The sequence below is a fragment of the Primulina tabacum genome, chromosome 4, assembly GCF_025594145.1.
Source record: "Primulina tabacum isolate GXHZ01 chromosome 4, ASM2559414v2, whole genome shotgun sequence".
Lineage (NCBI taxonomy): Eukaryota > Viridiplantae > Streptophyta > Magnoliopsida > Lamiales > Gesneriaceae > Primulina > Primulina tabacum.
Genome location: NC_134553.1, coordinates 10217315 through 10232417, shown reverse-complemented (window position 1 = coordinate 10232417; position 15103 = coordinate 10217315). Strand labels below are relative to the sequence as shown.

Here is a 15103-nt window from a genome sequence, read left to right as displayed (position 1 = left end):
TTGTGAACCCACGGCTAGCTGTATCCCTGAACCATTGAAGATCACACAAGAACTGGATCATTTGTTCCCGTTGAGAGAATAAATTCAAGGAGTTGAATTTATATTATGATATAGTAAATTCAAGGAGTTGAATTTATCTTATGATATAGTAAATTCAAGGAGTTGAATTTATGATAATTAAATTTTGAGAAAATAAATTCAAGGATTTGAATTTATGAGATAGTAAATTCAAGAATTTGAATTTATGAAATTTGGAGAGAATAAATTCAAGGAGTTGAATTTATAAAATTTGAGGATTTATTTTATTAATCTTAAGAGTTGAGTTTATTAAATATTAAATTTTGGAGGTGATAAATTCAAGGAGTTGAATTTATAATTTAAATATTAAATTCAAATGTTGAATTTATAAGTTATTTAAATTAAATGTAATGGGTATATGTATAATGGGCTTGTAGGAGTACAAGACCAACACACATATTATTAAGGTTCTTAATTGGACTTTAAAAGATTAATTAATTAATTAAACTAGTTGGACTAGAATAATTAATTGATTAAGCCTATTATGTATTTAATTTAATTAATGGGCCCTAAGCTTATATATATGTGTGTTAGGCTTAGGGTTAAAAACAATTCATTCACAATTTTTGAAAAACCCTAGCCTCCATCACCTTGGAATTTTCGAAATTCCCTTCTCCCATAACACTCAATATTTCGGCCACTTCTCTTTGGGGAAAAATTTGAGCCGTCTCTCAAATTTATCTCCAACGTAAAATCTCTTCTAATTTTTCTGGTGCAAATTAGAAGAGGAACAAATCCTCTAGTCGTGGACCTGATTAGAAGGATAAAGAAAGGAGTTTCTGAAGAACGTTCGTAAGGAATTAATCAAGAGCTATATCCGCTAACTCCGGAATTGTTGGAGCCAAGTAAATTAATTTATCAAAGGTATAAATTCTAACGCCCTATGAATGTTTGATTATATAAACCATATGAATGCCCAAAACAAATATATTTTCATTGTCAAAAAAAATTAAAAATTTTAAAACTTTCGCTGCGTTTGGGCACAAGAAAACCGAGATCTAAAAGTTAAAACAGGCTTGACCATCATCATTATGGTCCTTCTTGAAATAAGATTTATTTATCTGTGATTGATTCTTATGAATGAATTTACCAAACTTTTTAATGAAAAGTGACATGGCTTCATTGCTTAGTAGCTCAGCCGATTTCTTACTTGTGGACTCTTCAACCGGAAGAATCACTGTGGTAGCTACCAAAGCTTTTATTTTTTGGGAGGCGGATGGTTCTTCTTTAGTTCGTACTCCAAGCTCGAACTCATATGCTTTAAGGTCCGCAAAGAGATGATGGAGTTCAAGTTTGTTTAGATCCTTTGACTCTCACATTGCTATGGTTTTTACGTCTCATTCTTTAGGAAGTGCTTGCATAACCTTTAGAGCAATTTCATGATTGGAGTAATCTTTTCCCAATAAAATGATTTCGACGATAATACTTCTGAACCGTTCGTCAAATTCTGCAAGAGTTTCTCCTTGCTTCATTTTTTCATTATCGAACTTCTGGATAGCAACCGTCAACTTATTTTCTTTAGTCTGATCGTTTCCTTCACACAGTTGTGTGAGTTTTTCCCAGATTTCCTTTGCTATGGTGCATGTATTGATTTTGGCAAACATATTTTTGTCCAAGGTTTCATAAAGAATATCTTTTGCTACATTGTCAAGATTTTCCTTCTTCTTGTCCTCAGCTGTCCATTCAGAGCGGTGCTTTTCCACCATCTGGGAGCACCTTTAGTGGTAAATAAGAACGATACATTTCCAAGTTCCACAGCACCATGGATAGGCTTCAGGATTAGAACAACTACTTTCATCTGGTAATGGAAAATATGGAAGAAGAGGAGGAGGCACCGATGGAGGTGGTTGGCGATGATAGCGATAGCGACAACGGAGATACGATATATTAGACTAGATTTGTAATGAAATTATGATCGGAAAAGTATCAAGTGTAACAACCTATTTTTAAATAAAATTTTTTATCTTATCGCATATTTAAACATTGATGAGTATTTTATCAATAAAAATGTTTTTTCTATATAGGAAACAAAAATGGATCCTCAGAGCATTATAACCGAACTCCAAAAACAACTCCAGGAAAAGGAAGCAGCAATTAAAACATTGAAAGATAAAAATGACAAGCTCGAGAGAGAAAATTACCAACTAGATGGAAACAATCTATGCATGGATAACGACCTTTACAAGGAACGCGAAGAAGTGAAGAAATTATGGGAAGACGTTAGACGGTATGCTGCTTATCACCTAGAATCTGAACATCAACACAATATCACAAAAAGAGAGTTGAACAAAGCGCAAGATAGGATTCTTATGCTCCAAATCCGGGATTATAGCCTTCTCAAAACCCAACGCCGTCTTGAAGAACAACCGAGGAACAGGAAATCAATGAGAACGTAAACCAGTCCACAATTCAAGAGCGGCAAGCGGAAGTAGAAACTCTGACGAATCAAAACGCTCTATTAAAACAACACATTGATCAATTACAGGAGGATATGATCAATTTAGAAGATCTCGAAGGCGAGATGGAAATAGACCCCGAGGAGAATCTTGAAGAAGAAGAAGCTATTGGAGACATGGGCGACGGAGAAGTCGTAGATGAATAGGATAAACTACTAAAATAAGATGCTATTGTATAGAGTTGAATTAACTATTCCTTATGTAACAACTTGGTGATTTTTGAATTATTAATGAAAGATATATTTTGTTGTCCTTTACGTTATCAAAGTTATACAAACAACTTAGAAAACCTTTATGCTTATAAGAAATGGCAGGAAGACCACCAAGGAACAACCATAATCCCAGCGGAATTAATGAAAACGAGAACGAAAATTCACAGCCACCATTGAGGGTGAACCTCAGCCGAGAGGACAAGATGGCAATAGCTACCATAGTAGCCACCACTTTGCAATGAATGGTGAATCCCATTGCCAATGCCATCCGGCCGCCACCAGAACCACAACCACTAGGAATCAAGTATAATTACGAATCCTTCAGAAAGAATCGAGTCCCAAATTTTGATCGAAACCCAGATCCAAAAGTCATTCATAACTGGCTTAAGAATGTTGAATCTCAGCTGCGTCTACTGGAAGTGCCTGAAGGGCTTAAAGTAGAGGTTGTGACAGCGTTTATGGAGGATCGAGCACGAAAGTGGTGGGAAACTGTGTCACCATCGTTGCATGAGGCAGAACAAATCACATGGCAGACATTCAGAAGAGATTTTTTGAAACAGTATTACCCAGCATAATTTCGTCTGCAAAAGTTAAGCGAGTTTGAAAACTTCAAACAGACCCCGGACATGACAGTGATGGAATATACTTCAAGGTTCAATGACCTGGGAACCTATGTTCCACCAACCATGTCTGATGAAACATTGAGAAGGCATCGTTTTAAGAAAGTACTGAACAGCCGGATTCAATAGGCTTTGGCAGTGTTCAGACCAAACAATTTTGCGAATTTGATTGGCGCGTCAATGAGCGCAGAAATGGATATTAAACGCCGCGATGAAGAAAACAAGAACAAAAGACCGTTGGTTAGTCAATCTGCTCAGAATGGCCCCAAATTCAAAAGGCCAAACTATTCAAGCGGCCCCTCAAGAGGAACTTTTAATAGTGCCGGCAATACTGAAGGAAAGTGGTGTGATACCTGTCGACAGAAGCACATTGGAGAATTTTATATGAAAACCGACGCTTGTTTCATAAGTGGTAGGGTGGGTCATCAGATTAAAGATTGTCCAGACAACAAGGACAAAGGGACGGGACCCAGCAAACCAAATGAAAACAAGACTAATGCTCGGGTGTATGTAATAACCTAGGAGGAAGCTGATAGCACCAACGAAGTGGTGGTAGGTACTATCTTACTCAATGAAATACCTGCATAAACTTTGTTTGATTGTGGTGCTACGCACTCATTTGTGTCTAGAAGATTTGCTAAGAATCTTAAACTCCGTAACCGACATATCCCCCTGTCTCAGGCTCATGAACTCGGTGGTCAGCCTGGTGCGAACCTCCTCAGCAAAATACTTGGAGTAGAAAACCTCCGTAAAGCGGGTCCAAGAAAGTGTAGCCAAGGTCAGGGCTACCGAAGCTCCTTCCCACCATAAGCGGGCGTCTCCAGTGAACAGGTAGGTGGCACATCGGACTCGGTCTGCGTCCCCCAGCTCCATAAAATCGAAGATAACCTCGAGGGATTTGATCCATCCCTCGGCAACCATGGGGTCAGATGTCCCAGAGAATTCCTTCGGGCGCATCTTCATGAATCGCTCATAAACAGCCTCGGGCCCTGTCGGCCTGGCTGCGGCTGCGGCTACGGCTGCGGCATTGCCCCCCGCAAACTGTGCGAAGAACTGTGCCATCCCAGCTAACATCTGGGCACTCATGTCCGGTGGGGGCGGTGGAGGGGGTGGTAGGTCTCCCTCCGGTCTATGCTCCTCTCTGTCCTCTCGGCGAGGCTCCACCTCTCTGTTGCGCTCTAAAATGCGTCTAGGGGGCATACTGTTCCAACATAACCCATACGTAACTAACATGCATAATTCCATACTTTATTTTAAATGAACTCTGAAATACTGAAAATCTGGAAGCATGCTGACAAAATAATTCATGCTATAACTGAAATGCTGAACAAAATGCTGAACTGAAAAAAAACTTACAGACCAAAGGCGTGGCTTCGTGAGCTTCTCGCGGTCAGTATTAGTGAAACCCTATACAGAACCACCGCTCTGATACCAACTGTGAAGGCCCTCGAACTACTTGCTTGAAAATTTGCGGAAAATTAAAAATTTTCTTTTTAAAAGAACTTAAATGGCCTCATTCATAAAATCACTAGTGAATCAAGTTCAATATTTCAAAATATTGCAGCGGAAGAAAATCAAAGTTTTGCCAACAACAACGATTTAAAAATATCCAACAACTGATAAAAATTGTTTGCGAAGAAAATAACAACTGCTGCTCTGAGGTCCTCGGGTGCCACTACTGCCGACCCAAGCTGGCTCACTGGTCCCCGCCCTCGGCCCTGGCCTCATCAGTACCTACAACAATCAAGTCTAGTGAGCCTAAAGACTCAGCATGCATAAATCGCAGGTAACGAGTAAAAATCTGAATTTAAAATATGCATGAGATAAAATATCCTGTCCTGAGGCATACTGAAAATAATCTGTACTGAGCAATTATAATACGTGCATAACTGAACTGGAAGTCACTGTAAAAATATTTGCTCCTTGGAGCCTGTACTGAAATATCTGATAAAATTTTCTGTTGAGATTATGTTTTACGCCTGTGGCCACTGCACTAAGCTGAACTGATCGGTAACTGGCTACCGGGGAGGCTGAAACTGAACTGAGCTGGCCGGTCACTGGCGACCGGGTGGTACCATACTGAACTGATCGGTCACTGGCGACCGTATAAAAATAACACTCCCACATAGTGAATGAACCACAAGCCATATCGCATAAATCTCAAAAATAATCATTTTCTATTTAATGCACGTAAAATAATTAACTGGCTTAATGAAAATGTCCCGTAATTTTACCAACTGGATTGGATTGGATCGTTCCCAGGCTCGCTGCAACCTAACTGTGCCATGAAAAATATGCAATAGCTTAAACATGACCAACTATGCAATTTACGTTCAAAAGATGCGACTATGACGCCTAATGACTTCGCATTTAATCATGACTCCGAGCCAACCTGAACCGACACTGAACTGACGTATAGTCATGATTAAAATACGCTGAAAAATCATAAAATAATGTTCCTAAAATGATAGGGTCGAAATCTAGGTGGAATGGAGGCCAAAACACGAAACGCTCTTTCGAGAGTCAATTTGGCACATTGCACCGTAAATTCTCGTACGACCTCAAAAATGATCCGAATGACAAACGGTCAAAAACATGACCTTCCCAACTCAATGAGGCACTGTCCAGTCCAAGGCCATGGGCTAAAAGCCAACCAAGAACTCAAACAAGCCTTCTAAACGACACAGCAACTTGCTGTAATTTCCAGCAGCTGCGACCTTGCTTGCATCGCGTCGTTTGCGAGACTTTTGGCCATTGGGGCTTGAACCACCGACCAAAGCCTCTCCACAACGTCCCAAGGAGTGATTTGAACCATGGCTAAGGGCCCTAGGCCAGCCACAATTCGCCTCATTCCAGCAACCACCCGAAAGTTCTCACCGAGGGCCCTCATGCGTGCGTGTGTAGTGTTTATGCTATGATCGATGTCTTGCGTCGTTCCAGTGGCCATTTGATTGACCATGGCACGATCTAGACATCTAGGAGCATGATATGAACCGTGGCTAAGGGCCATAGGCCAACCAAGATCCACACCAAGCCAACCAACTCGAAGTACATGTGCTGTCAAAACCGAAGGGCCGAGAGGGGAGGGGGCTGTTGTGACGTTTTGATTAAAAACCGATGAACCATGGACCAAGCCACCAAATGGGCAACTTAGTCACGTCTTAGACATGCTAGGGAAGTGATCCAACCATGGCTATAGGCCCTTGGGGCAGCCAAGATCAGATCCAACCCCTTGACAAGAAACTGAATTTCCGAACCACATTTTTCTGCACCTAAGGGACTTGCTGTCATTCTGAATTTCCAGCAAGCATGGGGCTGGTTTGAATGGACCAACATGGTCCTAATGCATCCTAATACATGTATACAAGCCGCCTTGGGAGCCTGGAATCGAACCAATCACCTGAAACCACAAAACTCAGAAAAACGTGAAGCTTGTCATGAAAGGGCCGAAATTCTGCATGTGTGTTCCAAAATATTTTGACATGGCTCTCGATTTTTGCTTGCTAAAACGTGATCATGTACTGAAAAATAAATGATAATATGACTTGATTGAGGTTTGAAAGAAATCTAGACATGCCTGGTTTCGTTTTGAAAGAAAACGAACGAAACAACGACGACGCGGCACGGAGGAGGTGGAGCGCTACTCTTGCTCTTTCTAGTTCTCGATTTTTCTTGCCTTCCCTCTAGCTAAGACTCAAGATTTTTCTACACTGAAAATGGATCTGAATGGTGAGGTATTTCGGTGGAGAGGGAGAGGGATTGAGTGGTTATGAAGGTGAGGAGAAGGGTGCACAATATAAGGATCATATCAAGACCAAGTCCACTCCCCTTTTGAATTTGAATTTTGAATTGATATCAAATGAGTTGGTGGATGCTTCTAGGAGGTGGTGGCCGAAATTTAGCTTGATTCTAGACTAGGATATGTCCATTTATTTAATTAAATTGTGCTCCCAAAAATCCTAGAATTATCCTACTAATTACATGCAAAGAATTGGTCAAAGTTGGTGAGTTGGAAAATGAATCTTCTAGCACTAAGGGTGGTCGAAAAATGCATGATAAAATAAAGGGAAATGTTGATTATCTAGTCAACTAATAATCCTTGAAAGCCTTACTAATCCTTTAAATAATTTAGTGAGCTAACCCCTTAATTTAATAACTTAAATGAGTTCATTTCTTAATCACCTCAAATAATTAAATTAAATCTTCAAACCTTCCTTTCTAACTTAAATGAACTTAGTTACTAGCTAAATTAACTTCTGGAAATATTTCTCGAATCTTAAATTCTATCTCAAAACTCCAGCTCCGGTCCGGCCTCACTGAAAATACTGAAATGCTAAAAATCAAACTGCTGAACTGAAATAATAAATAATTAACTTCAAATAAATGCATTTAAAATAATTATGCAATGAAGTCAATTAAATTTAAAAATCTAGAATTATGCATGGCTTATACGTCTACTGATTTACGGGTTCTACAATCCTCCCCCCCTTAAATAAATTTCGTCCTCGAAATTAGAACTCACCGAATAACTCGGGGTATCGACTTCTCATCTCCGGCTCAGACTCCCACGTAGCTTCCTCCTCTGAATGGTTGAGCCATTTGACTTTGACTCGCTTAACCAACTTGTTCCGAAGTTTCTTCTCCTGTCTGTCTAGGATCTGCACGGGTCTCTCCTCATAAGATAAGTTCGGTGTAAGCTGCAACGGCTCTAAATTCAGCACATGCGAAGGATTTGCCATATACTTCCTCAGCATGGAGACGTGAAAGACATTGTGTACTCCGGCCAGATTCGGCGGAAGAGCCACACGATACGCTAGCGTCCCAACTCTGTCGAGGATCTCAAATGGTCCAATGAATCTCGGACTGAGCTTCCCTTTCTTGCCAAATCTCATGACACCCTTCATAGGTGCCACTTTCACGAAGACATGATCGCCCACTGCAAACTCTAACTCTCTCCTCCGCTGATCGGCATAACTCTTCTGTCGGCTCTGAGCAGTCCTCATTCTATCACGGATCCTGACTACTACATCTGCTGCCTGCTGAACAATCTCTGGACCCAACTCTGCTCTCTCTCCTACTTCATCCCAATGAACAGGAGATCTACACTTGCGACCATACAGCGCTTCATACGGAGCCATACCTATGGACGACTGGAAACTGTTGTTATAGGTGAACTTTACCAATGGTAAGTTCGACTCCCAACTCCCAGAGAAATCAATGACGCAAGCACGGAGAAGATCCTCTAAGATCTGAATAACTCGCTCCGACTGTCCATTTGTCTGCGGATGGAAAGCTGTGCTAAACAGCAACTTCGTACCCAAAGTCGAATGCAAACTCTTCCAAAACGAGGAAGTGAATCTGGGATCTCTGTCGGATACGATAGAAACTAGAATACCGTGGAGTCGGACTATCTCTCGGATATACAGCTCTGCATACTGAACCATGGTGAAAGTCGTCTTAATAGGCAAGAAGTGCGCTGATTTGGTAAGACGATCTACAATCACCCAGATAGCATTCGATCCTCTGGCTGACCTCGGCAATCCGGTCACAAAGTCCATGGTAATGTTCTCCCACTTCCACTCGGGAATAGGAAGAGGCTTGAGCAAACCTGCTGGTCTCTGATGCTCGGCCTTCACTAACTGGCAAGTCAGGCACTCGGATACAAAACGCCTGATGTCCTTCTTCATCCCTGGCCACCAATACAATAGCTGCAGATCTTTGTACATCTTCGTACTCCCAGGGTGAATAGAGTACGGGGACGTATGGGCCTCTGATAAGATGTCTGCTCGGATAGAATCACTGCTAGGAACCCATATCCTATCTCGGTATCACACAATACCGTCGCTGACTGAATACAAAACACTGCCCTTAGCTTCATCTCTCTTCTTCCACTGTGCCAACTGCTCATCTGCTGCCTGACCGCTGCGAATACGGTCAATAAGAGAGGACTGGATAGTCAAGGTAGATAAACGAGGAACTCTACCTCGAGGGTAAGTCTCAAGATCAAACCTCTGCATCTCGATCTGAAGAGGTTTCTGAATCGTCAAATGAGCCATCACTGCGACTTTCCTGCTCAAAGCATCCGCAACTACATTAGCTTTACCCGGGTGGTAGCTAATGTCACAATCGTAGTCTTTCACAAGCTCCAACCAACGCCTCTGACGCATGTTCAGCTCCTTCTGCGTAAAGAAATACTTGAGGCTCTTATGGTCGGTAAAGATCTGACACTTCTCCCCATACAGATAGTGCCTCCAAATCTTCAAAGCAAAAACTACGGCCGCTAACTCCAGATCATGGGTGGGGTAGTTCTTCTCGTGGATTTTCAGCTGTCGAGAAGCATACGCTATCACTCTCCCATGCTGCATCAAAACTGCACCTAAACCAAGCTTCGAAGCATCGGTATAAAGGACAAACTCACCAGATCCTGACGGTACAGCCAAAACGGGTGCTGAGATAAGAGCTTGCTTCAAAGTATCGAAGCTCTTCTGACACTCCTCGCTCCACACAAACTTCACATTTTTCTTTGTCAGTGCTGTGAGTGGAACGGCAATAGAGGAAAATCCTTGGATGAATTTTCTGTAATATCCTGCTAGCCCAAGGAAACTGCGGATCTCGGATGCATTCTGAGGCACAACCCAATCTCTGACTGCTGCAACTTTCGCCGGGTCTACCTCAATGCCACTGCTAGAAACGATGTGGCCCAAGAACGCCACCTTCTCTAACCAGAATTCGCACTTACTGAACTTTGCGAATAGTTTATGTTTCTGCAATGTCTGCAACACTGTGGTCAGATGCCTGCTGTGCTCCTCCCGACTCTTGGAGTAGACTAGAATGTCATCTATGAACACTATCACAAACTGGTCGAGGTACGGCTGAAATACGCGATTCATTAGATCCATGAAGATCGCTGGCGCATTCGTCAGACCGAACGGCATCACTAGGAACTCGTAGTGGCCATAACGAGTCCTGAAAGCTGTCTTCGAGACATCAGCATCTCTCACCCTCAACTGGTGATAACCGGAACGCAGATCTATCTTGGAGAAAGTCGAAGCTCCCTGCAACTGGTCAAACAGATCCTCAATCCTCGGCAGTGGGTATTTATTCTTCACTGTAACCCTGTTCAACTCCCGGTAGTCAATGCAAAGCCTCATCGTGCCATCCTTCTTTTTCACGAATAAGACTGGCGCGCCCCATGGAGAAAAGCTCGGGCGAATGAACTCCTTGTCGAGAAGTTCCTGAATCTGCTTCTTAAGCTCTGCAATCTCTGTCCGTGCTAGTCGGTACGGCGCTTTGGATATCAGAGCCGTACCTGGCATAAGCTCAATGGAAAACTCCACCTCTCTCTCTGGTGGCATACCAGAGACGTCTTCGGGAAAAACGTCTAAGAAATCTCTAACTATCGGAACATCTGAGGCTGACTGGCTGGGTTCCTCGGGGACAGATAAAAAGGTTGCTAGAAATGCCCGACACCCTCTATGCATGAGCTTCCTAGCCTAAACATAAGGAATAATGCGCGGTAAAGGAAAGTACCTGTCCGGCTCAAATAAGAACTGCTCCATTCCAGGCGGTCGGACAAGAACGGATCTCCGCTGGAAGTCTATCAACACTCTGTTCCTCAATAGCCAGTCCATCCCTAGGATGATGTCAAATTCCGGCATCGGTAGCACAATCAGATCCGCATAAACAAGATTACCGTGCAGCTCAAGGTCTATATCTCGGATAACATTGGTGGCTGCCATCTCCTCGCCTGACGGCAACACTACTGAAAAGGCTGTATCTAGCCCAATGGTCTGGATCTTGAGAAAGTTTGCAAAGATCTCCGAAATAAATGAGTGAGTGGCCCCTGAATCTATCAAGGCCTTGGTAGCGGAACCAGATATAAAAATTCTCCCTGAAAGAGCGGAGCTCTAAGTTGAATCCCACTACAAGATCTAAACTTATAGACATGCAAAGGTCTAGGTTCCTCTAGCTTAATTTCCCCGAAATAAATCTGAGTAGAGCATGCAATCCTATAACAGTTCTAAGTTCAAAATCTAAATCCCGATTCCCAAAATGCTGAAATTCGAAGAATAACTTAAAGTTTAAAGGTACCTGTCAACAACATAGTCTCCGGGTTGGTTTCCGCGGCATGGAGAGCAAAAACTCTGCCTTGGGTAGGCAGATTCCTCTGAGGGCACTGCAGCAACATGTGGTCTGGACTGCCACACTTAAAACACTTTCCTGAGCCAGCCATACATGCTCCAGGATGGCGACGTGAGCACCTGGGACAGACTGGGTGCTCCTGAGTCCTCGGGGATGGGCGTCCCCGCTGCTGCTGCTGCTGCTGCTGGCCTCGGTTCCTGGGCGGTCCATGAAAAGGCCTCTTATTCTGCTGCTGATGCTGATGAGGAGGAGGGTGGTGCGGTGCCTGGACCGGGCGCTTGCCCTGGCGATCCCTCTCGATATCCCGCAGATCCTGCTCTGCGGCTAAGGCCTTGGAGACGGCAATCTCATAAGTAGCAGGGTCAGATACCCTAACATCCCGGCGCAAGATCGGCCGTAAACCCACCAGGAAGTGCATCAGCTTGGCTTTGGCATCATTCGCTATCAGGGGCACAAAGTGACAGCCCCTCTCGAACTTACGGATAAACTCCGTAACCGACATATCCCCCTGTCTCAGGCTCATGAACTCGGTGGTCAGCCTGGTGCGAACCTCCTCAGCAAAATACTTGGAGTAGAAAACCTCCGTAAAGCGGGTCCAAGAAAGTGTAGCCAAGGTCAGGGCTACCGAAGCTCCTTCCCACCATAAGCGGGCGTCTCCAGTGAACAGGTAGGTGGCACATCGGACTCGGTCTGCGTCCCCCAGCTCCATAAAATCGAAGATAACCTCGAGGGATTTGATCCATCCCTCGGCAACCATGGGGTCAGATGTCCCAGAGAATTCCTTCGGGCGCATCTTCATGAATCGCTCATAAACAGCCTCGGGCCCTGTCGGCCTGGCTGCGGCTGCGGCTACGGCTGCAGCATTGCCCCCCGCAAACTGTGCGAAGAACTGTGCCATCCCAGCTAACATCTGGGCACTCATGTCCGGTGGGGGCGGTGGAGGGGGTGGTAGGTCTCCCTCCGGTCTATGCTCCTCTCTGTCCTCTCGGCGAGGCTCCACCTCTCTGTTGCGCTCTAAAATGCGTCTAGGGGGCATACTGTTCCAACATAACCCATACGTAACTAACATGCATAATTCCATACTTTATTTTAAATGAACTCTGAAATACTGAAAATCTGGAAGCATGCTGACAAAATAATTCATGCTATAACTGAAATGCTGAACAAAATGCTGAACTGAAAAAAAACTTACAGACCAAAGGCGTGGCTTCGTGAGCTTCTCGCGGTCAGTAGTAGTGAAACCCTATACAGAACCACCGCTCTGATACCAACTGTGAAGGCCCTCGAACTACTTGCTTGAAAATTTGCGGAAAATTAAAAATTTTCTTTTTAAAAGAACTTAAATGGCCTCATTCATAAAATCACTAGTGAATCAAGTTCAATATTTCAAAATATTGCAGCGGAAGAAAATCAAAGTTTTGCCAACAACAACGATTTAAAAATATCCAACAACTGATAAAAATTGTTTGCGAAGAAAATAACAACTGCTGCTCTGAGGTCCTCGGGTGCCACTACTGCCGACCCAAGCTGGCTCACTGGTCCCCGCCCTCGGCCCTGGCCTCATCAGTACCTACAACAATCAAGTCTAGTGAGCCTAAAGACTCAGCATGCATAAATCGCAGGTAACGAGTAAAAATCTGAATTTAAAATATGCATGAGATAAAATATCCTGTCCTGAGGCATACTGAAAATAATCTGTACTGAGCAATTATAATACGTGCATAACTGAACTGGAAGTCACTGTAAAAATATTTGCTCCTTGGAGCCTGTACTGAAATATCTGATAAAATTTTCTGTTGAGATTATGTTTTACGCCTGTGGCCACTGCACTAAGCTGAACTGATCGGTAACTAGCTACCGGGGAGGCTGAAACTGAACTGAGCTGGCCGGTCACTGGCGACCGGGTGGTACCATACTGAACTGATCGGTCACTGGCGACCGTATAAAAATAACACTCCCACATAGTGAATGAACCACAAGCCATATCGCATAAATCTCAAAAATAATCATTTTCTATTTAATGCACGTAAAATAATTAACTGGCTTAATGAAAATGTCCCGTAATTTTACCAACTGGATTGGATTGGATCGTTCCCAGGCTCGCTGCAACCTAACTGTGCCATGAAAAATATGCAATAGCTTAAACATGACCAACTATGCAATTTACGTTCAAAAGATGCGACTATGACGCCTAATGACTTCGCATTTAATCATGACTCCGAGCCAACCTGAACCGACACTGAACTGACGTATAGTCATGATTAAAATACGCTGAAAAATCATAAAATAATGTTCCTAAAATGATATGGTCGAAATCTAGGTGGAATGGAGGCCAAAACACGAAACGCTCTTTCGAGAGTCAATTTGGCACATTGCACCGTAAATTCTCGTACGACCTCAAAAATGATCCGAATGACAAACGGTCAAAAACATGACCTTCCCAACTCAATGAGGCACTGTCCAGTCCAAGGCCATGGGCTAAAAGCCAACCAAGAACTCAAACAAGCCTTCTAAACGACACAGCAACTTGCTGTAATTTCCAGCAGCTGCGACCTTGCTTGCATCGCGTCGTTTGCGAGACTTTTGGCCATTGGGGCTTGAACCACCGACCAAAGCCTCTCCACAACGTCCCAAGGAGTGATTTGAACCATGGCTAAGGGCCCTAGGCCAGCCACAATTCGCCTCATTCCAGCAACCACCCGAAAGTTCTCACCGAGGGCCCTCATGCGTGCGTGTGTAGTGTTTATGCTATGATCGATGTCTTGCGTCGTTCCAGTGGCCATTTGATTGACCATGGCACGATCTAGACATATAGGAGCATGATATGAACCGTGGCTAAGGGCCATAGGCCAACCAAGATCCACACCAAGCCAACCAACTCGAAGTACATGTGCTGTCAAAACCGAAGGGCCGAGAGGGGAGGGGGCTGTTGTGACGTTTTGATTAAAAACCGATGAACCATGGACCAAGCCACCAAAAGGGCAACTTAGTCACGTCTTAGACATGCTAGGGAAGTGATCCAACCATGGCTATAGGCCCTTGGGGCAGCCAAGATCAGATCCAACCCCTTGACAAGAAACTGAATTTCCGAACCACATTTTTCTGCACCTAAGGGACTTGCTGTCATTCTGAATTTCCAGCAAGCATGGGGCTGGTTTGAATGGACCAACATGGTCCTAATGCATCCTACTACATGTATACAAGCCGCCTTGGGAGCCTGGAATCGAACCAATCACCTGAAACCACAAAACTCAGAAAAACGTGAAGCTTGTCATGAAAGGGCCGAAATTCTGCATGTGTGTTCCAAAATATTTTGACATGGCTCTCGATTTTTGCTTGCTAAAACGTGATCATGTACTGAAAAATAAATGATAATATGACTTGATTGAGGTTTGAAAGAAATCTAGACATGCCTGGTTTCATTTTGAAAGAAAACGAACGAAACAACGACGACGCGGCACGGAGGAGGTGGAGCGCTACTCTTGCTCTTTCTAGTTCTCGATTTTTCTTGCCTTCCCTCTAGCTAAGACTCAAGATTTTTCTACACTGAAAATGGATCTGAATGGTGAGGTATTTCGGTGGAGAGGGAGAGGGA

At 43.5% G+C, this 15103-nt stretch overlaps 1 protein-coding gene across 1 annotated transcript; it reads right to left on the bottom strand.

The window, feature by feature from the left end:
• Positions 1–1415: 1415 nt before the first annotated feature.
• Positions 1416–1784, bottom strand: LOC142541814 (uncharacterized). Its single transcript, XM_075648272.1, has one exon. The coding sequence runs from the start codon at positions 1782–1784 to the stop codon at positions 1416–1418; it is 369 nt and encodes a 122-aa protein (XP_075504387.1).
• Between the last annotated feature and the right edge of the window lie 13319 nt (positions 1785–15103).

Excerpts from the sequence above, each read along its gene's own strand:
- LOC142541814 (XM_075648272.1), bottom strand. The coding sequence starts at position 1,784 with ATGGTGGAAAAGCACCGCTCTGAATGGACAGCTGAGGACAAGAAGAAG.